Source organism: Linepithema humile, chromosome 7, assembly GCF_040581485.1.
Source record: "Linepithema humile isolate Giens D197 chromosome 7, Lhum_UNIL_v1.0, whole genome shotgun sequence".
Classification (NCBI taxonomy): domain Eukaryota; kingdom Metazoa; phylum Arthropoda; class Insecta; order Hymenoptera; family Formicidae; genus Linepithema; species Linepithema humile.
Genome location: NC_090134.1, coordinates 4,969,768 through 4,994,222, shown reverse-complemented (window position 1 = coordinate 4,994,222; position 24,455 = coordinate 4,969,768). Strand labels below are relative to the sequence as shown.

General features: G+C 42.0%; 1 protein-coding gene across 6 annotated transcripts in view; it reads left to right on the top strand.

Moving 5' to 3' along the window:
* Nucleotides 1-24,455, top strand: part of LOC105668373 (kinesin-like protein KIF26A) — a 316,872-nt gene that overhangs the window by 196,366 nt on the left and 96,051 nt on the right. For all 6 annotated transcript variants that reach the window (XR_010891197.1, XM_067358966.1, XM_012360716.2 and 3 more), the window contains one exon: nucleotides 16,346-16,535. Coding sequence is in view for 5 of the 6 variants with exons in the window: in XM_067358966.1 (XP_067215067.1) it covers nucleotides 16,346-16,535 (190 nt within the window). In the remaining variant the exon portion in view is untranslated. The remainder of the gene's footprint in view (nucleotides 1-16,345; nucleotides 16,536-24,455) is intronic.

Sequence of the window (24,455 nt, the reverse complement as noted above, 5' to 3'; positions counted from 1 at the left end):
TAAATTTGGGATATGTGATTTATTGCGTTCAATATAATCGTAAGGCCACGTTTGCTGAGCTGCCGAGCTAAGCGAAAAATCTGGGATTTAAATCTCGCCTGAGAGCCTTTACATGCTGGGGCATTTCGATCGGTCTCGGAGTGCCTTTATATTCTCTATTGTACTACAACTTAATTCCACCTTTGCTTTGTGTTTGAGCGCTGTTTTATGCGAATTGTGGCGCGCGCGTACGAACGAGACCCGCGTAAGACTCTTGAAAACTTGGCTTAATATTGCTTGAGTGACGAGGGATTAGAGATAGCTCCGAGCGCAGGGATGGAAGGGGGAAAGTCGGAAACTTGCACCGAATCGGAGTTGTGTACTCACAGAGGATTGCTTACCGCGTCGGAAATGTTGCACGCAGACTGATGCGAGGCTGTTCTTACGTCGTAATTCGCCTCCTCTTCTCCCTCCCTCGATTTGGTTATTGCTTCGCGCTATAGCGTATACGCAAACTGCAAACGAGCATTCCAATAGTTTAAGATCTTTCAAATAATTTCGGAGTCGCGGTACGCAAAGTCTTACGAAGATTTCCCCTGCTTGGAAGAGTCAAGCTTGTTTCGGATATAGAATTTGGCGCTCATTTCGCTTGATAATCGCCAAATGATTATTTTTTATTTCCGAACGATCTTGTTTCTTGGATAATTATTTTATGGAAATCATAAATCATACGCACACATTTTAATGTTAGAAACAGTTACAAAAAATCACTCTAATTATAAGATTAAGAAGATAATAAACATGTATGTCATGCTGCTTTTTCTGATACTTGGTAAAGCATCTGCGTCAGAATTAAATTATGTTTTATCATATTAATTAAAAGTCAATGCGCTACAATTTCTCCTTCAGACGTCGCTTCGCATTTCCCCGCGAGTTAAGGGATACGCGTGCATTAACATTTTCCAGTCGTTAACGTTGACGTTCCGATGACGAATGCCGAAATGAAAAGTCGGAAATTGCGTGTCGAGCTTGCGACTTTGTGCGAGATGATTTTTCGTGGTCGGCGTAGTGTAGATCCGTGGGCGATACGGTACTGGTATCGATCGCAGCAGCGCGGTCGTAAACTGCGAACTTAGTGTCAACGTAACCCAGAGCTCCGTCCGGCGAGGAGGCACCTGTCAGGCGCTACTGGTATATATTAACGCCGGCGGGGGCGGCGGCGGCGGATGGCTCGGGGGCCGGGGGTGGCTTTTGAAGTCGCATAGTTTCCTACACCGGCACGCAGACGTTGCGTGTCCAGAAGACGCGACGTTGCCGATCGCACGAGGTCGACGACGGTTATATTGTCCGTGTACGTAATACGCGCGTGTGTACGTGTTTGCGTAACTATGCTTGGTTATCGTCACGTGGCGGCATTATATGGGAATAGTTTGCAAATTAAGATCGCGTATGTGGGGATGCGTATAGTGAGTGCGATATTCGCGAAGGGCGTTTCATACTTCCGATACGTTCAAATTTCAAGTGACGCTAAGACTCCGTCAAAGTGTGGTTCATTTGATGTAACAGAATTTACAATTCCGCCAAAAAATCGCTGCATAGTACACATAATTATATAATTATCGTGCGATGAAATTTTTTTACTTTCCAAAAAAATTTTTTTAAAAATAGAAAGAAAACAAAAAACTCTCTACACGTCAAACTGTTTCATTTTTCATGTTCATTAATTTTTAGTTCCGAGTTTCTTTTGAGCTTTCTCGAGTCTAGTTTTAAAATGTGTTGGATTTTTCCGGTTGGCTTTCATCCGTGAAAAGAAGAGAGTAAAGTAAAGGACGTATTTACGGTTCACTGAGGACACCTATCTTTAGTCGTGCTTCTAAGGACTAGAGATAGACCACTGTAAACAAGCAGAAATGAAAGGGCCCTTGGAGTTACGACACACTTCGTCGTGTGTACTATGCTGTCGAGAGAAGTTTCAAAAGCGGAAAGGAGATTAAGGAGTTTTCGCGCGATTATTCCTTCATCCATAAAATGCACTTCGTTATTTTGTCTTCAGACGCTTTTGGTCCTCATTAGAGACTTGTAATATCGAAACGTTTAAAGAAAGTTAGGAAACACTGATAATTTTACGGATGTTGACAGATGAAATCTGAAGTTACCTCTTTAGTAAAATAAATATACAAATCGTAGAATTCATGCAAATATTATACGGTAATTACGCCAAATATATCAATATTGATGTTTGAATTAATATTTAAACTGAAATATGTTTAATAAAATTTTAAGAAAATTTCTGTAAAAATTAATATATTTTATAGAAATAATTGATCAATATACACTGTTCTTATTCTCATAGAGAAATGTTGAAATCAATATTTACATGCTCCTGTAAAATTCATGGAGTCTACGCGTGCGTCTGAGATTTTAGAGAAAACTCGATTCTTGAACCGATGACAAGAGCAAGCTCAGACATCGCGGCTTTTTCTGCGCGATGTCCCGTGATATCACTTAGAAGAGCTGCTTCCTTTCGTTCCCGTTTTCGCTGTTCGTCCGAGAGCGAGCACCTGTCGACCCCCATCTGGCTGTAACTACTCAGAAGCCCGCGCGGCTGACCACAACAACGTCTATACTACTGCTGCTCGCGACGGCGTCGTACATCGTTGTCGTCGTTGCGGCAGCCAAGTGGAGTAGATCTCGGTGCGATCCACCTGGCCGACCAGTCTAGAATCTCCCAGGAGACGGAACGAACCTCTCGACGGATAATTGCGTGAAGGACGACGGCTTGAGATAGTTGGCGCGTGAAGAGAGATGTACGTCGAAGAGGAGGCGCATTATCGGCGATGTCCATCTCGAGATAGCCTGGAAAAATCATCGCGAGCAGGAAGAAAAGAACGTTTTCGAAGACGACATTATTTTCCACGAATAGACGGATTTGAGGTTGCGTGCGACGCGCGGATAACGCGGGAATAGGATATCGTTCTCTTTTTTTGTTTTCTTCTTTCTCTTCTGGAAGAAAAGATCGCGCTCTTCCAGAAAATTGGTCTCGGTAAGCTGTATTTGACGAGAGTACAACGTTCATCGAGATCGAATCCGACGCGGAATCGTTCCCCCGCGCGCTTGTATAGCGCATCTCGCAAAATGCATTCGGACGGGGGAGGAAAGACAAAATACGCGCGCTCGCGGCGCGAACGTACATCATCCGTAAACGCTGCTTCAAGCGACAGTTGAATGCCGCGCGGAAAAGATTGTGTCGCTTCGCATTGGTCGCCCCTTTATCTATACTCGAAAGCGCAGCATCCCGCGGTTACGACGTCCTGTATAATGCATTCCCGCCGAACGATTTCGCCGAACGCGCTTATGAAATTTAACGCCGCACTCGTTCGTCCGCTCGCAAATGGCACGGCGCCGATTTGGATTATCGCGGAATACATTCTGTCGTATTCCACGCACGTAAGTCCTCCGGCATCTTTTATGGATAATACATATTTCACACGCGTCCAATAATGCCGCGACGATATGAGAGATTATAAAGCGATCGACACGGAAATCGTGCGTGTGTGCTTCTTCCCCGCTGTGGAAAAAAAATGGCAGTGTCGTGTCTTGGCGGTTTATCGAGCTTGTCGGTCGAGGATTAAGCTGACGGGAAAGTACAGACAGAGGAGGAGCGGGTTGCGAAAGGGTAAGAAGCCGTTTCTAAAGGGGGAAGGGGGGGGAGAAGGCGGGACACTGAACGCCGCACGTTCTGGCTGCTGTATCTACAGTTTATTACCACAAGATATATAGGTGTGCTCTCTTCTCAGGTCGAATACGTCAGGACTCTCGAGTTACGTTTGTAATACAGGCCACGTCCGGTGGACAAAGAGCGCGATCATTTGCCGGAGGATGAAAGGGCGGGCGCCGTAAACCTGACGCGACAATCGGTAGCGCATCTTGTTCATGCTGGCCGGTATGCAGCGGCCGTATACTATTGTCCTTAAAGTAGCGATATAAATTTTATTCTTGCTCCGAAGTTTCTGCGTTCTCCTTTCGGGAAGTAGCGCATTTGAAAACGGAACGGGATCCCGCAGCAGCTGGCCAACGCGAAGAGGAATTGCGAAGAAATCTATCAATGTATGGCCGTAAAACTCTTCTCGGAGAATGCGCGAGGAATGCATAAGCGATTTTGCAATATTCGTTGTATATCACATAACGATTCACTTCGCTCAAGCCGAAATGCTAAACTCGAAATCAAGTATGCGCATTTTACATAACTCGTCCGACTATAAATCGCACATTTTCGCATTTATTAAAATCTATATCCGACGCGAGATAAGTTTGCTGAATGACAAAAATCTGGAATGTTATTTCTTGCTAAATTATTCTCTCGCGCGACAAAAAACGCATGTCGAAAGTTTGCGGGAAGGAAAATTGTCACGCACCGCAAATTGCACCGCACTCGTCGTCTGATAACACTACCCAGTCCGTCGCAATTCGCTCGCGCCTTGAGAGAATATTTTTTCGCCTACGTCGCTTTCCGTGCCTATTCTTCAAGCTACCGATAACTCGGATTTTTACGGCGGAGGTACGCAAAAGCGTCGCGGCTCACGGCACTCCGGAGGTGTGCATCGGGGCACCCTGTCTGACATTTTTCAGAAAATTCACCCCCGCTTTCGCCATCTCCGCCCTCGCCCGACCGTTTTTTCGCCGTCGCTCCCGGCTGACATTATGCTAACCAGTCTCCGACCCTCGATATTTCGAGTCGCTCGTCGCTCTCGTTGATCTACGAGCTCTATCCGCCCTCTCTCTCGCGCACTCGGTTTCTCTTACGTCGCCGCTTGTTAACGCCTGCGAGACCAGAAGCTGCACCTCCCGGGACGAAACGCCCTCGAACTGTCAAAATGTTACAAACCCGGTGCTCCCGGGGGAGCTACCGCGCGCAGGAGTTACCGGAACGAGATTTTGTTCCTTCCCGGCGTGAGTTATCGTCCTCGAAACCGATACCGGCTGATAACCTTTTCTTATCCGGATTACAATCCACCCGCGTGCCGCATGAATGGGATTTTGGATGAATCGAGTTGGAAACTTCCATACCCGGGCGAGGATAGTGGTTTGGGGATAACAGCAACAACTTTACAGCTTAATAAGCAACTTGAAGCAAGTGGAAGGAAGTAGCTCAATAAGCGAAGTTCTAATTTTATTCCTTCCCTGGTTCTATTTATCCATCTTTAATAAAAGATTTAAAACGGCAAATAATATATTTATGAATAATATAAATTAATTATTGTTATAATTAGTATAGCTTGAAAGGCAGCGCTGTTTGTGGATTTTTTAGCTGCCGATAATTTTATTTTAATATATTTCTTGTGTGTGATGATTAGTCGATCTTTTCCTTAATGAAAAGAACACCGCTTCTAATGACGTTCTTAAATAATTGATTGAACTGAATTTTCTTGTTGTTCAACGTATTAGGCAAGGATTACTTTGTATTATCTGTTGCTCAGACGTGATTCTGTCACATACATGGCATATTTCAGCGTTATTTCGACGACGGGAACTCGATACGCGTCGTCGCGTCGGGACAGCGAAATCGGAGCGATCGTCGCCCGTCGACGTCGGTTTATCGAAAATTTATTCGTTCCCACCGACACGTGACTGCCTCCCGCTTTGAAGAGGACCGACAGCCGCTGGCGAGCATCGTCGCGGCGTTCGCAAATGAAAGTTACTCGATATTGCGTCAATAATAGTTGGACGTGCGCGACAAATGGCGCGCGGCGGGAAGCGGTCAAGAAAGGCGCAGAGCCAGGGAAGGAATAGCAGACAAATGCTTTTTCATTGGACAGTGGGAGTGCTCGTAAAAATGTCATTGCACTCGTCGGTGAAATCCGTCCTACCGCAATTTTTGGCCACAATACGTCATACGCTCGCAGTTGCAGTCGCGTCGAGCCGCGTCAAAAAGACTAGGAAAACACGACCGTGTATGGTTTTGGTCTCACGTACATTTCATATCGAAGACATTTTTTCATATTACGACATCGTCCGTCCGACGCTAACGTCGATTTATTTCTGATGTATCTCGTAACATTGGAGAGTAATACAAAGATCAGTTGGGTCCAAATTGCTGGAACTAACGCGTTCTTCAGCGCATTACGGCTATTTATGAGAAGCGCGATAAATATGAAAGACAGATAAATTCGGCGCGACTACCGGGCTTGCGAGCGAGTTAACGAATTTATGCGACATGTATTTTTAACTTTTTTATCGCACCAAGAGAAATGAGAAATGGTCGCCATCGTCTGGTTTAGCTCGGATGCTAAAAAAGGATAAAAATTCCGGTTTCCGAGAGAAGGTGACATTCCTATTGGCGAACCGTCACGATATCTTTCCCTCGGCAAAGAAATATCTCGCGCTTTCCATTATACGCAATATAAATATTCCAATTTCGCGTCTATGCAGCGCGGGAACATCGTTCTACGCGTGCTTCGGCGCAATTCAATTCGCACGTTACGCGGAATTCGACAATTCGTGTACGACTTCATCAGGACTTCGCGAAAATACGGCGAAATTTGCTAAATGCCAGCGAAGATAATGGCACCTTTCGGAAGGATTCTACGATCTCGATTATGGCGATGGAAGGGTGAACGGATCGTCGTAAATTCGCATTCGTCCTCGCGCCGCATAGACGCGAGCGTGCAAATATCTGCATTGGGGAACTTTTGCGAACTTTCTCATTCTCATATGGAACTTTCATCCGAGTATTACGAGTATTTACATATTCTCTCCGACTCGTCAGGCATTTTCTTCAGCTGCTAATCTCTCCCTTTGTCTTGACAGCGCGTGAACTTTTAATCGTTAAAAAAAAACATTTGTCGGAACTAATTGAGTATAAGAACGGTATTCATAGTCGGAAATTATCAAACATCACATTTAATCTTTTTAAAAGCGCAGTTAATTGAGAAATCTAAAATTTTTCTGATTATTTATTTAACAAATTTTACAAATTGTTGTTGTATTATAATGTAGAACAATCTCGTGACAAATCTCATATTAAATGCTCGTTTCTTATTTTATTATTATTACTTATCACACAGTAAATTGTTAGATCAATTATAATTAATGCAATTATTATTTTTCGAACAATATAATTAAATTTTGGAAAAGATTTGAATACCGGAGATACTCGGAGCATTGTGAAAAGAAACTCGCAGCCCTCGACTGATTTCATCGGCAATCAAACTTTCCCGTAGCACAAATCAGATTTCCACGGTTAGGCACGACCAGATCGCGCTTTTTCGAGGGCCCGTGCTCCTTGTCGGCGCCACCCTGAATATTTATAGCCCGCTCGTCGAAGGGGCGTTCTCATTCGCGCGAGTCCGTTGACGATGGAGATCGTCCTGTCGTCGTCGACGGAAGCGAGTACTCCTAACCGTTAATACAACGATAAATCAGACCAATATTTGAAAATTACGCGTGTAACGCACCGTGAAATAAACCGATCGCCCGTCAGCCAAGCCGCCGCGATTCAGGACAAAAGAAAATCGTATTTCACGATCACTATGGGATTCCTGTTTAAGCCATTCTTCTTTTTCCACCATTGCATTTTCTTTTTTCCCGTCTGCTGTGAATACTTTATGTATGCCATTTAGATACGTAACACAATAACGAATAATAAATCGCTGGCCACACTGCTGAGAAGTACATATATTTAATTTGCATCAGAAATATTTTATATTAAAATAAAAAAAAAAGAGATCTATAATTCATTAGGTTATTTTTATGCTTACTTTTGATTTTATTATATTTTTCTTTTTCACTTTTATCTCGTAAAAATACGTCTTTTGAGAATTGTATTTTCTATGCAGCGAATTTCATAGTGCTATTTGTGTATATTTGACGTCAAATGCAATATCTGATTTTCAGTTTTATTTATTTAATACGAGAATATGTAAAACGAGGCAGCCACATTTAGCACACTCAAAAAAATATTTCGCTGATGTAGTTAGATTTCTAGATATCGCAACAAGAATGTATCGCTATTTTTCGTATCTGTGAAAATATTGTTTGTCACATATAGAATTTATAGCAGTAATGTTCTAGCAATAGCTTCTGAAAAATTTAGGTACTATTGCTAAATGTTATTCATTGCATGATCTAACACGTGATTGATCTTATATGGATAGGCGCTTTAGAGAAACTTTCTTTTTAAAGTTCACAAACAATACAGATATATATTCTGTTTCTGTCATCTAAACTGATTAAGTAATTACATATGCAATATCACAACAGTTGCTAATCATTTATCTGTTTTAGTTAATTTTTTACACCTAGAAAATTTTAGCTATTATTGCAAGATCATTTTTTTGAGTGCACATTTAGCAATGTAAATTTTATTCATTTTTGTCTTAGAATCTTGTATCAACATTTGGTAGGTTTAGAATGCACATTTTTTTTACTGGTGCATTGAAATCTTATAGAAAAAAAAGAAGTCTAGAATATTAAAATGTACATGTCAATTTTTTAGATGCTGGAATTTTACACTATAAAATTTGGTAGAGATTTAGTTTCTTATTAAAATTAAAATAAAACATTTCGGGATTTTTCGCGTAATGACAAATGAATACTGTTTCTGCACACACACACACATATCTTTCCTGAATTGCTCTTATCGTCTACAAGTGACAGCCAAGATGAAATAACATTTCGTACCCGCAAATGCATGCGTACGCAAGAATATGGAAACGCATAATGCTTGTCGCAAGATAAATATTATTCATGCGCGATTGCAGACGAATTTATTTCGCCACTCGTGCACTCGTCTTCTGACACCGGCGTTTCGTCAAACGTCAGGAATTCCGCCGTTCCGCAAAGCGGCGGAAGCCGCATCTCTCCGTGGATCGCGAGGATGCATTCCAGACGCCTCGAGAGGCGAAATGTTTCTCCCGCAACCGTCCATGTAGAAAGGAAATTATATTGACAGCTCTTACGAAGACTACCGACGAGCAATGGATGCTTTCCCTTCTTTCTATTTCTCTATTTTTCCACCGCGATCGGCACGGCGTCTTACGAGACTCGACAGCGGCGAAGCAGACGAGGGTGAAGGGCTTGAAACGAGGGTTCACAAGGCGTTTCTGAACCTTTAGCACCGACCTTCCGCGGAGTACCGCGAAACTCCTGCGAAATGCGAAACGACCAGACCGTTTCTTCGTGCGAAATCCCTTATACTGTTAATGCATTTTAAAACGAACAATGTTCGTCTCTGAGAAGCTTTCTTCATATATTTTATTTTAATATTGACAGAATTTTTTGGATCTGAGAGAGATATTATTTTTGTTATGCTTTGCTATATATTTTTTGTATTATCAACACACTCAAAAATATAATATTGTTATCATCAAGTACGAATAATAATTCTATTTGATATTGATGATATATTTTCAATTTATTTTTGTGTAATTTTTTCTTACAGTTTTTTTTTAAATATATTTTTTTAACAAAATAATTTTCCGCATCAAACTCTATACGCGGCGCAAACTATTGTGCTGTAACGTAGCCAGTTTATTATACACGGGAAAAAATTTGGAAGCAATTTAATCAGAGTCTGTAGCATCGACCAGCTGAGACACACATCCGGGTTTCTTTTCCATCGCAATTTTCAGAGCGCTGCTGCTCCGCTCCTAATGGCGTTTCGTATGATTTACGGTACGAGAGCCGTGCACGTACGTCGATGTAAGTTAAACGAGCCTCTCTCGTGGGCACGATACTTTCACGGATGCCTATAGCGGATTTACTGCCGTACGTGCTCGGTAAAAAAATCGACTCGTCAAATTTTTTTTCCACGAGAAAACGCGCGGAAGTTTGCTTATGTGGACGAAGTACGCCGCGAGTTATCGTCGATGGCTTTTTTATACAAGTATAAACTCTCGTTTACGAGTGCGCACTTCCTCGCGGAATATGAGATCGCATGGCAGTAACATCGTCACTTGCGGTCGCTTACTTATATATTTCTGAAGTGGAGGAAAGAAACCATAAGAAACTGTATATAAAAATTGACATTTTGAAAACTAATAAATAAGTATTACTTTTTAAGCATAAAAACGAGACGCGTTTAAAAACGAGAATACAATTATAGATCGTAAAAATTGATCGTTGTTGATAAAATAAAAGTAGCGAACTATTTCGTTATTGATAAAATAAAAGTAGCGAATTATTTCGCGTTTAATGCCGTATTCCCTTAAATTATAATAAAAATCATGCAATTATACTAATAGACAGGGGGTTCGCTTCATCATTCGTTGAAAAAAAATGATTAATGTGAGGTTATCGATGTCCGAAAAATAGATGGGTTGGACGAGTGGTACGAGGAATACGTGAGGGAACGTGGAGAGGGGCCGGTAAGGATTAAAGCAAATGCACTCTTGATTATCTCGCTGAGCCGAAGCGCGAGGACGGAGGCGGGCTAAGAAAAACACGGATAGAGCGGGAAGTAATGCGAGAGGTCGTTGAATACGCGGTTGGGATTTTTCACGGATCGATTATGGCAATTCAATCAGGGGAGGAGCGCGGGTGGAATTTGTCGTTTCGGCGTGGAAGCGAGAGCGTCGGGGCGCGGTTTATCCGAAGGAGAAACTCGGGAGAGAGCGGCGATGTCCTCTCGAATGTGCTCTCCATCCATCCCGGCGGGATTCCCGTCGGTGTTTTCTTTCCGTTTCCGGGCAACCGAACGGAGAAAGGTGCGTGACGGAGTCCTAGCGGGACGGGTAGATAGAGCGATAGGAGGGAAGGAGGACGGCGACCGCGGCGGTGCAAACGGGATTGGCGAGTTTGCCGAGCCACCGCGTCGCGCACTTCGGGCGCGGGTGCGAAGTAAAAAGAGATGAGAACGGACTGTTACGTAATTTATGGAGTGGTTACACGTAGCTCGTGACTCATTCTCATCCTCCGCCTTGATCGCGTAACGGATCACACCCTCAAGTGTGTGTGTGTGTGCCGGGGAGAATTATTCAAACGTTTGTCGCGCCGAGAATGATGTAGAGCACGGTTGCGAGTAGCGAATTTTAGAGGCAACAAAAATTGTTATAAAAAAAATAATCTTTTAGGGGAAAATTAATTGGACCTCGATGTTACGTAATGAAACAATTTTTTTTTTAATTTGATAAACTTAAATTGGATAAATTAATGAATAAATTTTAAAAAAAGGTGTTAATCTCTCGTGCTTTTGTAAACTTAAGCAATGGAAATTTCAATATTAATTTTTAATAATTTTCTCTATATATCTTTGTTATTACTCGTCATTTAAATCTGCTGCAGGAATGCCATTTTCGCGCGTGAATATTTAGATTCGGTCCAGAATTCTAAATGGCACGGCGGCACTCGACTGTATTATTTTGCCGTTCTGTGGATTGCCGTAGGAAGACTCGTTCAAAAGCCGAGCGCGTTTGAAGCGAGAGCAATGTAAAATTTATAGATCGTAGAGCCAGAGCGTAAGAGGCTTAACTTTTCGGGCGATAATACTTCACTAGTAATAGGTCGGGAGCCGGATTCACGTAATAATGCGATTACTGATATCGGTTGCAACGGGTAGGGAGAGCCGAATTTAAACTACAATTATCCCCCGCTATGAAATATCGTAGAGTGCAGCGCGCGCGATAACGTTAGGCACGCCGGCGATACTCTCGCGTGCGATACGAGAAAAAACAGTAACTTGCTCACTCCGTGAGCGTTTCGCGGCCATAAAAGTGTTGGAGATTTTTCACCGGACGTCCATTAAGGTGTTTACAGAACGACGGGAAGCTTTGTAACTTTCCGCAGGCAGGAAAAGCAGTTAATGAGGATGCAAATTTAATCCGTCCGGAAGAAATTTCATTTGCCGCCAGTCTCGACAAATAATTTGTCGTGGCTCGGTGAATCTTATAACTTTCAACGTCATTCGCGGCTATCAAAACCCCTCGGTTCTCTCTTGCAGAGAATATCTCGAAATGTCATTGATAAAATTCGATTAGTGACTATCAGTGATATTACTGTAATAAAAATTTCAATAGCGAATGAATAAACGGCACAATTAATGATAATACGGATAAAAGCGGCCAGATATTCTAGACGTTCGTATAGTTTTTTGACAAAGAATTTTCCCGCGGATGATAGAGTGATGAATATTAAAGTTATGACGAAAATAAAGCGGCCTGCGAAATGACTATCTAACATTTCACGCTGACGAGTGCGTGAATAAGGCGAAGATTTAACGCTACGTAATTTTCTCAATTCCGGCAAAAAAAATCAACTAGCTTTTCGGCGCAAATGGTCTTCACGACGATTGCTCGTAAACCGCAAAACATCACCATAACGATACGCGCATTTATTTAGCGGTCTCGTTGGCGCCGTATCCAGTCCAAACAGGATTTATTCGCAGCTTTGTCTGGCGAGAAGGTTGATCGTGGCGTGTTTAATTAAGCCGCCGCCTATAAAATTCTTCCGCTAGTTATCCCCACTGCGGGCTCGTAAAAAATCACGTCGCGTGTGGCTCGTCGAAAGTTTTTAATTCACGCGCCGCGCCGCGCCGCGCCGATATCGGATGTGTCGCGACGGGAGATATGCGACCTTACTAATGCAGGCGGACGTTTAGAGCGTTTCGCGCCATAATTTCCTTGATTAAGCCGAGATACGTGGCGGATTGCCAAGAAGGGAGCGCCGCACCTCCCTCGCTCGCTTCCCCTGGGGTGGTCGGTCGGCGAGTGTCCGTTCGCTCGTAAATAACATCGCGAATTAAGCGTGTAATTTCCGCGCGAATTACGAGCGGGTCCCATTTCTCTCGCGCTGGCTTTATTCACACAATACTTTTATTACTGTAAAAACACGCGGTGCAAAAATTTACGATTGTTGAACACGACGGGACAAATCGTGAAACGCGTCGACCGTCGCCGAATGACGAATGTGTAACACATCGAAATCTCTGTTGGGAGAATCAACAATTAACTGAGATTAGTCATTTTATGAAAAGCGCATTTGAGATACAGCTGAACAAATGAATGAATGAATGAATGAATATTTATCAAATAATGATATAAATTAGCAAAAATAAAGTTTTGATTCATACCGAGTGTCGAAGTATATTATTAATATTTTTACTGTTTTCAAGCTCTTTTAATGTAAAAATTCTAGTAGGTTTGTATTCAGCAACTGGGAATTGTTGCGTGATTATATTTGCCATGTGCAATTTAATATTCCACGCTTTTGGCATTTTATGCCTCGCTTTTAAGATATTAAATGTCAATGACGACAGTGGATATGGGGATTTCGGCGATATTTCATTGGAGGTTTTGAATACATGTATGAGATCCAGTACGCATCTGTTCCTCCTGATTGATGAAATAGATTGTGCTTTTGTGACACGCACCTGCGTCTACCGCATCCTTTCACATTCTATTTTGGATTCGCCTAAGGCACATATTGCGAAGTAGAAGATACATTACTTTTTCAGAAATAGGTGTTCCGCTTGCTTTGCAATCTTACGATTGCCATCAACTTGCGATAAAACATCCACCGTAGTATTTTTGTCCAGATTTTGCATAATAATAACACGTGAAATATTAAACTTTATGATCAATATCAATTTAAAATTTTTCACGTAAAATCGTGTATATGAAATTAATTTCTATGTTTATTTAGCGAACAGCAAAGTAAAAGTTTTTGTTTTTAATTTGTAGCCTCAAAAATTTCTCGTTACATCAGAGTAATTAAAATTTCATGGAATATAGTATTAAGTTTAATTGAATACAGAATGAAATATTTAATTTATTAAAATAATTTTTTGGTAATATTTTAATTATTAAATATTAAAGCTACATTAAAACATTGTTTTACGTGATTATAAAAAATGTATATTCTTTAGATATATCGCATAACACCTCGCATATTTTGTGCATGACTTAACGTAATAATGTATAAAACGTTTATATGTATTACAAATGCTGTTAAATGACATAGGAATATCAAACTTTCAACTTTTTCCATACTCCTCTACAGTGAATTTTTATTACTATGTAATGTTGAGAAAATGCAATTTGTTGGAAGCTCCCGAGTCGCTAATGAGGCAGACTGCTTAATTACGTCTACGTTAATTACAGAAATATCTCGCTGGAATCAGTCATGTTTTATTATACATTCTACATCGCGTCTAAAGAATGCGAGATAATATTTGATATTATTTTTGCGTGCGGTATTACCTCGTGAGGTTTGAAACAAACCAGAACGTTCACATAATTATATTCACGACGAAAGATATATCGATGCGATTATCTTTTTGGCGCATGGCCATCGTCATTGCGCGATCGTAAATAGAATCAAAAGAAATCTGCATTGTTCTCACCGTCGAAAAAAACACGGTTTGCTTCCCGAGAGGCTCACGTTTCGGACGTAATTTATTCGTGCAAGTTCCGCTCCGTAAATTCCTCCGTCCCTTTTCTTCTCAATCTTCTAGAAAAGAGTACCGTAAATAATTAAATCGAGCATAAAACTAGACGACGACCGTGGTTCCGTGAGGCTGCATTTTCGTCCGATGCAGAGAAAGTGCACAAATTTCCGGAGGGCAATGTGACGCGACGTTCTCGCGTTTGTCTCGCAGTCCGCGCTCGTTAAAACGGCACGACGAGCCGCGATCTCGTGGATCTCCCGCCGTCGCTTTTTCCCTCTGTCGCTGCCGTTTATTGCGCGCAACAGCGTTGATAGTGCGCGAAAACAATCCTTTTGAACGGGCCGGCAAAACATTCCGCTTGTCGATGGATGTTATGCAGCTGCGACGAGCCGCGCGCGCGTCGTGCGAATTCGGCGTCGTTGCACCCGAACAAAAAACATCCGAAAGCTTTTGCGCAATATTTGCCGGATACTCTAATTGCCTTAAAGGTTTACACGGTTCTGCTCGCGCTGCGCGCGTATCTCATCCGAGACAGAACTGACAATTTTTAACTGGTTTCGTAATTAACTTTGAAGCGTTCTTTTTCCGTACGACATTGCATTTTGTCCATTTGCAGAATTTTTTTTATTCCGAATACTAGTTTATTCAACGATTAATTTTTTAGTTATTCGTCATATTCTGCAGTTTAATCCTATACGACTGCGCGCAATTTTTTTATAGCTGCAGACATCAACGGCAAGGAATTTTATATTTTATATTTCCGCAAAAAAGTTACGTTACCTTAGATTCCTGTTAAAAGTGTCAATCTCCTCGCGAGCGAAAAGTATGAGAACCGTCGCTAACCGTGAGCGTTATAACGTGCCTTTTACTGTAGCCATCTATTCCAAAAACTATGGTCATATGTTCCAAAATGACCCTATTATTTCACCGTGCGCTTCAAGGGACTTGCTTTGAGTGGTGTGATAAAGTCATCTGTTTTCTATCTCTTTCTCTTCCTCTCTCTCCGTCCCGCTCCGAAATCTATTAAAGAAATCGTTGGCCGACACACATCGCAATCCTCGTAAGTCGTTTCACGCGCCGTTCGCTCGCACCTGCTCGCACGGGAGCGAAAGAGCAGCGAATGACGTGATTCACTTGACGGACGGATACGACGCGGCCGGCAGCCGGCCGGTGAAAAGCGACTGCACCTCGCGGCGATAACCGCGTTCCGTTCGACGCCCCGTCGCATCCCCCACACCTTCCATTTTTTATGACACTCGAGCTCGGCGGAGCCGCGCACCGCAGAGCGTGCGGGAGCGCGAGGTGAGGAGAGTCTGTGCGAGATCGACCTCGCAAGAGGGCGAACGAGTGCGCGAGAGGTCGCTGGTATTTCCAATTTCACAGAGCGTGGGTTAACGAGGCCCACGAGGGGTGGAGAGAAGTTAGGGCAACCTGCCCTGCGTAACTTCCCGCCCCGCCGCCAAAACTGACGCCGACATTGGGATGCCGCCACACGGCGAGTCGCTCTCGTTCCCGGCGCACCCCTTTAAACGCAGCCACCTCGGCGCGCCCCGCGCGACAGGGGGTTCCGGCACATTACCTCCGCTGATTACCAGGCTCGTCCCGCGGAGTATGTCACCCAGTCGCCCTCGAGACACATACCTTCCGGAGTACGGCGACCCTTTCGCAGGTACGGAGGCCACGCCTGCCAAGGCGATAGGCATCGCTCAAGAGGATCGAGATGAGAGCGAGCTCGGAATGGAATATTTTACTCCTTATAACCCTCTCAGTACATTTTCATAACCGTGCAAATTTTCTGATAAAACTTCAAATGTAAATAACACATGAATGTTTTATAGATATGATTGCCTGATCCAATTTCTTTAGGAAAAAAATGTATTGAAATTATATTAAATTGATGATATGATAGTTTTTTTTTTTTTTTTTTATTAAAATGATATAACGCATGATAAAATAATATTAAACGCGACAATTTGTGTGACGCAGGGCAGCGCAGAAATTGAATTTATCGTCGAGCCCGCATCGGAGACGGCGTTCCGGCGACGAAAACATCGGATCTGACGAGCTGCCCATTTTTCCCAATGGATACGCCGCACTTCTTCTCAAGTCACCACCTCCGGCACCACCCGCCCTTCTCAGAAGGATAGGCGTAAAGGAGCTCACCGGGGTCGGCAAGGTAAGTCCTTATCGATATCGCTGCCTCGGGCGCAGGCGACGAAGTTTCGGTCTACTTCAGAAAATACCCGACCATGAATTTCTCCAGCCGATCGCTTCCATCACGACGACGACGCAATCTGTATGGACATTTTTCGTCCGCGCGTTTAACCTTGTCCTCTCTCGTCGTATCACACACTCGTGCTTCTTTTGCGAAATTACTCTAGGAAAATTTAGCCGATGCACAAACGAATTAACTAGAGTTGAAAATTGCAAGAAAGTTCTCTGAAAAGATCGCATTTAAATTTTTAGGAAATCTCTCATGCGGTAAAAGACTGAGAGATGTTAAACAGAATTAGTTAGCCGAAACCGTCCGATGAGTCGGATCTAAAAGTTAACTTTTCGTGGTCGCATCGGAAGCTACTTTCGAATTAATCAATCAAGCACGTCGACGTAGCGTGAACACACTCTCGCGTGGATAATGGCGTCTACTTCTCGATAGGATTTCCGCGTAGTTTAATCGGGACAGTAGAGAGAGAGAGAGAGAAAGCCCACGGTAGACCTAGCCGTCTGATCCGGAAGCATGGTCGACTTCCGCTCGTTTCGTTTGCGCGGCTCTTACCGTAAATCCGCGGCCGCTCAATTCCGCCGTAGGAGGAAGAACGTGGGCCCCGCAGCTATCCAGTAGAATTTCCGTCTTATGTGCACGCTATTTCTCTGCGTGCGTGTACACGGGCGAAAACAATCACGGCATGCACGAGAGTGACGCGTCTTTGATATACGTAAACGTGCATGCAACGCGCTTTCGCCGGTCGGCTGGAAATACACATTGTGGATTGTATGCGCATAGCGCACGAGTATAATGTTAGCCAAATCATTACAAACAGTAATAAGAACAACAGTACTAGGAAGTGGAATCTATTAAGTTTCTTTATAATGTACACCGGATTCTATTCGCCGCGTAAGTAAGGCGAATTGAAAGAAAGAAAGAAGGTATGAGAAATTAATTTTTCACTTATATTTCTTAGCATTTATGTACAATGCATACACATATATTTTATTATAGTAATTTAATGTGGCTTGATGATAAATTCAGTTGGACGAGTTGGCCCATGAATAATTTAATAATACGCGTTATTAAATCGTGCATAATTGCATATTGATTAAACTAATGGCCAATAACTTTCAAATAAATTATAACACATTTCATGCGCCTATTAGTTTCCCCTATTTTTACGTGCGACCGTTCGATCCGACGATTCGTTTCCGGACGATGCTGTACACGTTCGGTTCCGCACTCGCACTGCAGAAAGGTGCCCGCGCGTACAAATCTTCGTACAGGCGTGCGATTTGAAATGCAGATGAGCGTCTCGCGCCGCTATAAGCCTGGATGCCGCCGCCACTCTCCGCGCTACGAGACTGCAACCCCTTCGCTGTTTCCATTCTCCGTTCGCCGGTAGAGCTATCCAACGAGAGACAGAGAGAGAGAGAGAGAGAGAGAGAAAGCGGGCGTCGAATATCCGGTTTAAACTATCAAACTGGATATCCGCACCGGAAGTTCTCGGAAGCGGTCCCAAGTTCGCCAAACGCGCTCGAAACGCGAATCGAGATGGCGAAGATAGAGATTGGGCAGAGCGAATCCGGCTATTCGAGAGATCTCTCGACTTTCAATCGCACTCGCAGACTTGCGCCAATATAACAGTGCGCTACACGTATATATCTCCGGTGTCCCTTTATTTGCAAACTATCTCTATAAATCAACACTCATCTAACTAGAATACTATATGTCTCAGAAATAAATTAAGTATGACACTAGAAATTTTAAATAGGACAGTATTAACATTTGTATAATTATAGAACTGAAAGGAAAGTTTAATGTTCTTTCTGCATAAAGTTCGTCACTTACAAAAGTTTTATTCTTGAAAATTTGAAATAAATTTCTATTTTAAAATAACATCGTCGAGTTATAAAGAAAGAGATAATTTATTAAAATGCTTGACGATATATCACGTATGATTCAATTGTCGATTTTATTGCGTGCGATGAGTTATGAAAGATGGTATTTAATTGCACATCGTGCGGTGGTTTTGTGTAAACGTTGAGAGCGCGGCGGAGCAGGACGGGAGATTTGATCAGTATGTTGATGAAGATGAAGTCGGACGAAACGAACTGAGCTGCCCATGTAATCTCCAGGGTGTACGGACGTTGTACGCTTAAATATTTGCGCGAGGGATAGCGGCGAGGATCACGCAGTGACGACAAAGTGATTTGGTCGGTCTGAGGGTAACCGTCCGTATCTCTTAGCGCGGGAAATGCATTCTGCAAGCGTGCGGAAAAGAGGATACGACATGATGAAGAGCAAATTTCTCCGCGGTACTTAATTATGATCGAATTATATAGGATGTCTCGTGAGGCTCATATCAAACTTCAAAAGCGTCTTTACAAACTTGAAATCGGCTCTCTCCTCGCGAAAAGTTGAATTAAGCTAAATCAAAATTTTTTTATTATTATTTATTCAATATAGCACAAACTTACGTAAAATTATATTTCTTCCAATATTTTCTAGTATATAAATAATCTTGTTTCTAATCGAATTTGTATTAAAGTTTTAGAGAAAAACTAAATCCCACTAAATTAATATTATAAAATACTTGAGAAATCCTTTTCAGAACTTAAAAAACCATGTTCTTTTCTGTAGCTGTATTTCCAATTACGAGTAACTCACAACGTTTTCTCCAGGATATAAAATCGACGAATATTGTTTAGTTCAATAATTCACGACAGGATTGTTGATCGCCATGCGATGTTTCCGTTCTTCGACAACGACGAGCGTCTGATTTTCTTGCGGCCGGAGAGAAGCGGAAGAGGATCCTGAGGGAGCTTAACGCGGTTGGGTCTCAGGAATTCCGGCGAAGCGTAGGGCATGGTGTAGTATTACATGAAAGGGATGCTCGTTACGTTTTGAGACGCGCATCCCCAGCGGGATAAAAGCCGGCGGCTGCGGCGTCGCGCGACCCGACAGACCGGGAATTGTTTTTCGAATTAATTTGTCAGAAATAACGGCTTATTGTTTACCGACGGGCGAAGCTAATTAAGGTAGAGGAGCGGTGAGGCGGCGACGACGGCAGCGGCGGCTACGGAAGGATGCGGAGGTAAAGCGCCATTCCTTCGGTGGACCGGCCATATTGTTACGCGAGGAACTTCGCCAAGAACTAAGTCGACCGCTTTTCCATCCCTTTCGCTTCCTTCGCACGGCATCTTCTGAAAGGAAATATCCTTCAGCGGGAAATAAAGTTTGCCCACTGAAAGCACCCGCGCTAAGCGCGTTTGACTCGCATTAATTAACGGGCTTTCCCGCAATCCAGTGCCGACTCTTCGGATTTCGGTTTATTCAATCTCTCGATTATCCGCCTATTTCCACGACAAATTTGTTATGCGAGGAAATTGAGAAATCTTGCAAGCTCGGCAGTTTGTACAAATTGTAGAATTTCTGACAGTAATATAACGCATTCTATCGTACAATTTTGAATGAATTCAACTTTATTTTCTTTTTCGTATTTTTATATAATTCTGTTATTTTTTTAACATAGTTTAATAATTAACACTTACATACTTCTTGCCGAGTACGCTAAACATGCTCGAAACGCCATTCCGCCAACTTTTCTGGAGATTATTAGCCACAAGCTCGACACATTGCAAACTCGCAGTTCCTTCAAGTTACACGTATGTATGTACGTGCCGCAGTCCCATAAATAGATTCCAACTTACCGCCGGTAATTACCGCTTTCACGACAAGTAGTGGCGGCGCGTACACATGGGGGCTTGCTCCGCGAGGGGTTTGTCAGGATATTTAGTGTCCTCTGTGGGGAAGAGAAGGAAGACGCGAGTTAAAGCCGTCCGTGCAAAATGGTGGCCGCGCGCGGTGCTTTACCTCGGCTCCGCGCTCGTTTAGAAGACGAGTCGTCTACAGTTACGAGTAGCCGCTCGCGCGCGTCCCTAAGCTCGCCTGCGTTTGAACGCGTTTTGCCGGAACGTCAGAGAGACTTTAGAGCCGCCGCAATCCCTTTCTATCTCCGTTTCTGTTTCTGGCGGTACTTTCGGCCCCGCACTGTCCGGCTTCCAATTTGGAGCTCGGACTATCGTGGCGTGTCATTTCAACCGGAGACGCGACAAAGCTGCAATATTATACCAATAGCGGCTCGGGTATCTCAACGCGAGCATCATGCAGCAGGGTATGCGAACCGTTTCGATCGCGAGATAAGGCATCACAATACGCTGGACGGACGATGAACTTTAGCGCCGTAAACGTCAGTTGGCTTGATATTAAAGGTAGAGATAGTCGGGATTACTGAAATCTGTTTTATTACTGTTTGGAAGACGCATTTAATCCACATCCATTCTCTTTTGTAAATATTATTTCTCGAAGCCGCTAATTTTGTATTAAATGTTGTACTTTGAAATCTTGTTTTTTTTTTTTTTTTTTTTTTCAAATCTTGTTTCTCTTCTAAAATTAATTATTTAAATTTCTTTTAACAAAAAAGAAGAGATTCTTTCAAATTACGATATTAGGGCGAAAGTTGATATTTGCAAATTTTAGTTGAATATTTAATTGTTGAACAAATGATAATTTCACATGTTAAACTTTATGCGCACATGTTTACATATTATTATTGGTATGACAATTATTTGATCAGTATAACTGACACTGCAATCGAATCCCATATTTCCGCGTTGAAATTATTTCGACCAACAGATCAGTTATCCCGAATCGAGATCAAATTTTAGTTGCGAGAAAGGAGATTCGGAAAAAGGCCACATATATCGCAAAGCAATCGGATACGTCCAAAGATGCGAGGGTGGCGGATTTATGAGGAAGAACATGATCCTGTGTGCAACATATAAAGCTGGAAAAACTTCCCGTTGAAGTCATTCCGTTAATTTGAGGGGATTGAGACGGCTGATACATTCAAGAAGAAATATACTTCTTTGTATTTTACTCTACATTAATTCTTGATTTCTGTAACTATCTTTTCTCTTTTCCGCTTGTGATAATATGAAATTAGTATAATAATTTGTGATTATAAAAAAAATACAAAGTCCGTAAAATAATTTTTTATTTATGGGATTAAAATTATTTACAAGATTACAAAATTCTAGATATTTTTCAATTGCATACAATTTCACCATTTATAATTTGCATACAAAAATTTAACACACAATAAATCATTCATAATAGCACGCGAGGGAAACTGTTGCATGTCTCTCGTGCTTCGTACAATAACAAGAGTCACTCGCTGTTGTAAACGGAATTGAGCATCGCGGAAATTTTCAAGCGTGGACGCTTGGAATTACGTTTAATAAGCGATGTATTAGGAAATCTCTGCGGAATCTCTTATTTCTATCGTGCCGCGTATGTACGCGACGATCGATCGATCGTCGTTATTTCGACGTACTGTCCCGCGGGCTAAAGGACATGCGCAATTTCGTCCGAGGAAGCTGCTGACCAGAACTCACCGCGGTCAGTGGTTTGAACCTACGCGTTCGCCGAGCTTTATTGAAATGTCCGGTCTTAGGCTCCCTCGTCTCAGTGTCGCTACGAGTAAGACAGAAGAGAAGTCGGTCGCCCTAGACACCCTTCCTGACCCTAGAATGCCTAATGAGGACCTCTGATTTTAGTCTCCCGGAGTTCGAACCGGACGTCGCACCCCAAATACTGGCCAATCGCGCGTGACATTAAATACGGAGATCGAGTTTAGAGTTCGTCATTGCCGACAGTAGCCCTTGTATTTGCAAATTTATGTGATAACCCTTTTCCGGCAAAGGTAGAAGGTACAAGGAAACTTCCCTTTCAAACCCGAATTCATGGTTGCTCTAAAAAAATTTCTAAAATATCTGAGAACTGTTCTATTATAGATAGATATTATAAATATTTCAGAAGTTTTGAGAATATTTTTAAATAAATTAGTGTTATAATTTCCATTGCATAAAACATAATTTTTTAAATATAATAATATGGTAATAAAAACCAAAACGTACTTTTCTCTTTCGTAGCTATTAATATGTATAATTCATGAAACAAGATTTCGTAAGAATACTAAATGTCTCCTTCCGGCTGAATTATAGTGAGAAAATTAATTTAGCAAGCAGAATTCATTATTTAACTCAACGTGATAAAAAAAAATTTCTTTGCGTAGATCCTTCGTCGTCCAATGTGATCTGTGTCTTTGCTAATTTCATTTCCCGCACGCGTTGCTTTAATACGCAGCGTTAACAAGGTTTCACCGATGGGGTTATTTTAATAATGAATTAATCTAGGAGGCATTATACAGGCGGCAGGAAGGGGCGAAGCAAGGGTGTTTGCGGACAGTCCATGGGGACCCACCGGACTACGTAGGCCACGTGGTATCCACAGGATAATTGGAGGTCACTGTGGTTTTAGGGACTCCTCGAGTCCCTCGCGAACTATTCTAAAGGAACACCTAAATACGGACCACGCTAGACGGTTTGACTCGCATAATTATCCGGATTTCTGCTTCGATTTGCCGTGCAGTAATTAAGGAATAGCAGCTACGATGATATACTGTGCAGACCGCGACATTATTCTCCAGCGATTAAACGCATTTCATGGCTACAATGACAATACATCGGCTCGCAGGTATTGACGCTATTCTAACACAAAATCGCATTTAAATTGCAGGAGGAAATTCGCTGCCATCGTGAAAATTAAATTTTACGATTTTAACACTCTTTTATTTCAATTTTTGAAGATAAAATAAATTAATATAGTGACGTGCCTTTTGATTCAGAGTATAAAATATTTTATAAAGAGTGAGATATTTTTAAGATAAATAAATTTTTGTTTTTTTCTTTTTCTATTATAATTTCTGAATTAAGCATTGAATTAAATATTGACAGACGCCATGAAATATTTGATTCATATTAAATCTTTTCCGTTTCACATATCCATTTTATATTCATTTTTAATCTCGATAGTGGCAAGTCGCATATTTTCAGATAAAATCTGGTTGTTATATTTACGGATCCACCACTAAATGTGACCGTAACACGTGATCTATAAACGTTCTAAAGATGGTCCGAGTGGCATTTAATTAGGGAATGGGTTTTAATCGAATAGAGAGAGAGAAAATCAAATTAGCGGTGGAAGGAAACTGTAGGTAAAGAGAAGGAACGAGAAAAATCGTTTTGTTGTTAGCCGCCAGTATTATCGATCTGCGCTTTTTTTTTCGAATGCTCCCATCACGAGAGAAACTCGCCACGATTAATGTTCTTTTACTCAGCCGTATCTTGTTACTCGTTATTTATAATCCATCTAATGACTTCATTCAATTAGTAAGCCATCAAGTACAGACTTTCGATTATGTCGGTAGATTGATAATGTTGTATATTCCTTATTTCTGCATTTAATATAATATAGAAAATGTAAGTCACATATCCTTATTTTTCATATTTTGTTAAGACAGTTAACTTTAATGGGAAAAATTTTCTAAACAGAGAATATTCTAAATACATTACTTTTTTGTCGGAAATAATAATTTTATAAATAAAAATGTATAGCATTGACAGCTATCGCACTTGCGACTAAAACAAAATAGATTTATAACGAGACCAGCCACTGAAATGCAAAGAAGAATCAGCGGAGTGTCATAAAGAGTTCGTGCTTCTTTCCGCCTGTATATGCTTGTCGCGTGTAAAATTGGCTGGGAATGTTTCAAAATGAATTCCTGTTTAATTCAGCGATCGAGAACCGCGCGCTTTCCCGCGCGTGGATGCCCATCGCGCTAAATAAACCAATTAATAATTATCATATGAGCCTGTCTGATTCTGTATCGGTAGGATTAATTGTGTTCTATTATCATGCATGATAGGCAATCAGAGTAAAATATTTGCATTCTTTGTCGGTTTCTAAACAAATTTTTCTTGA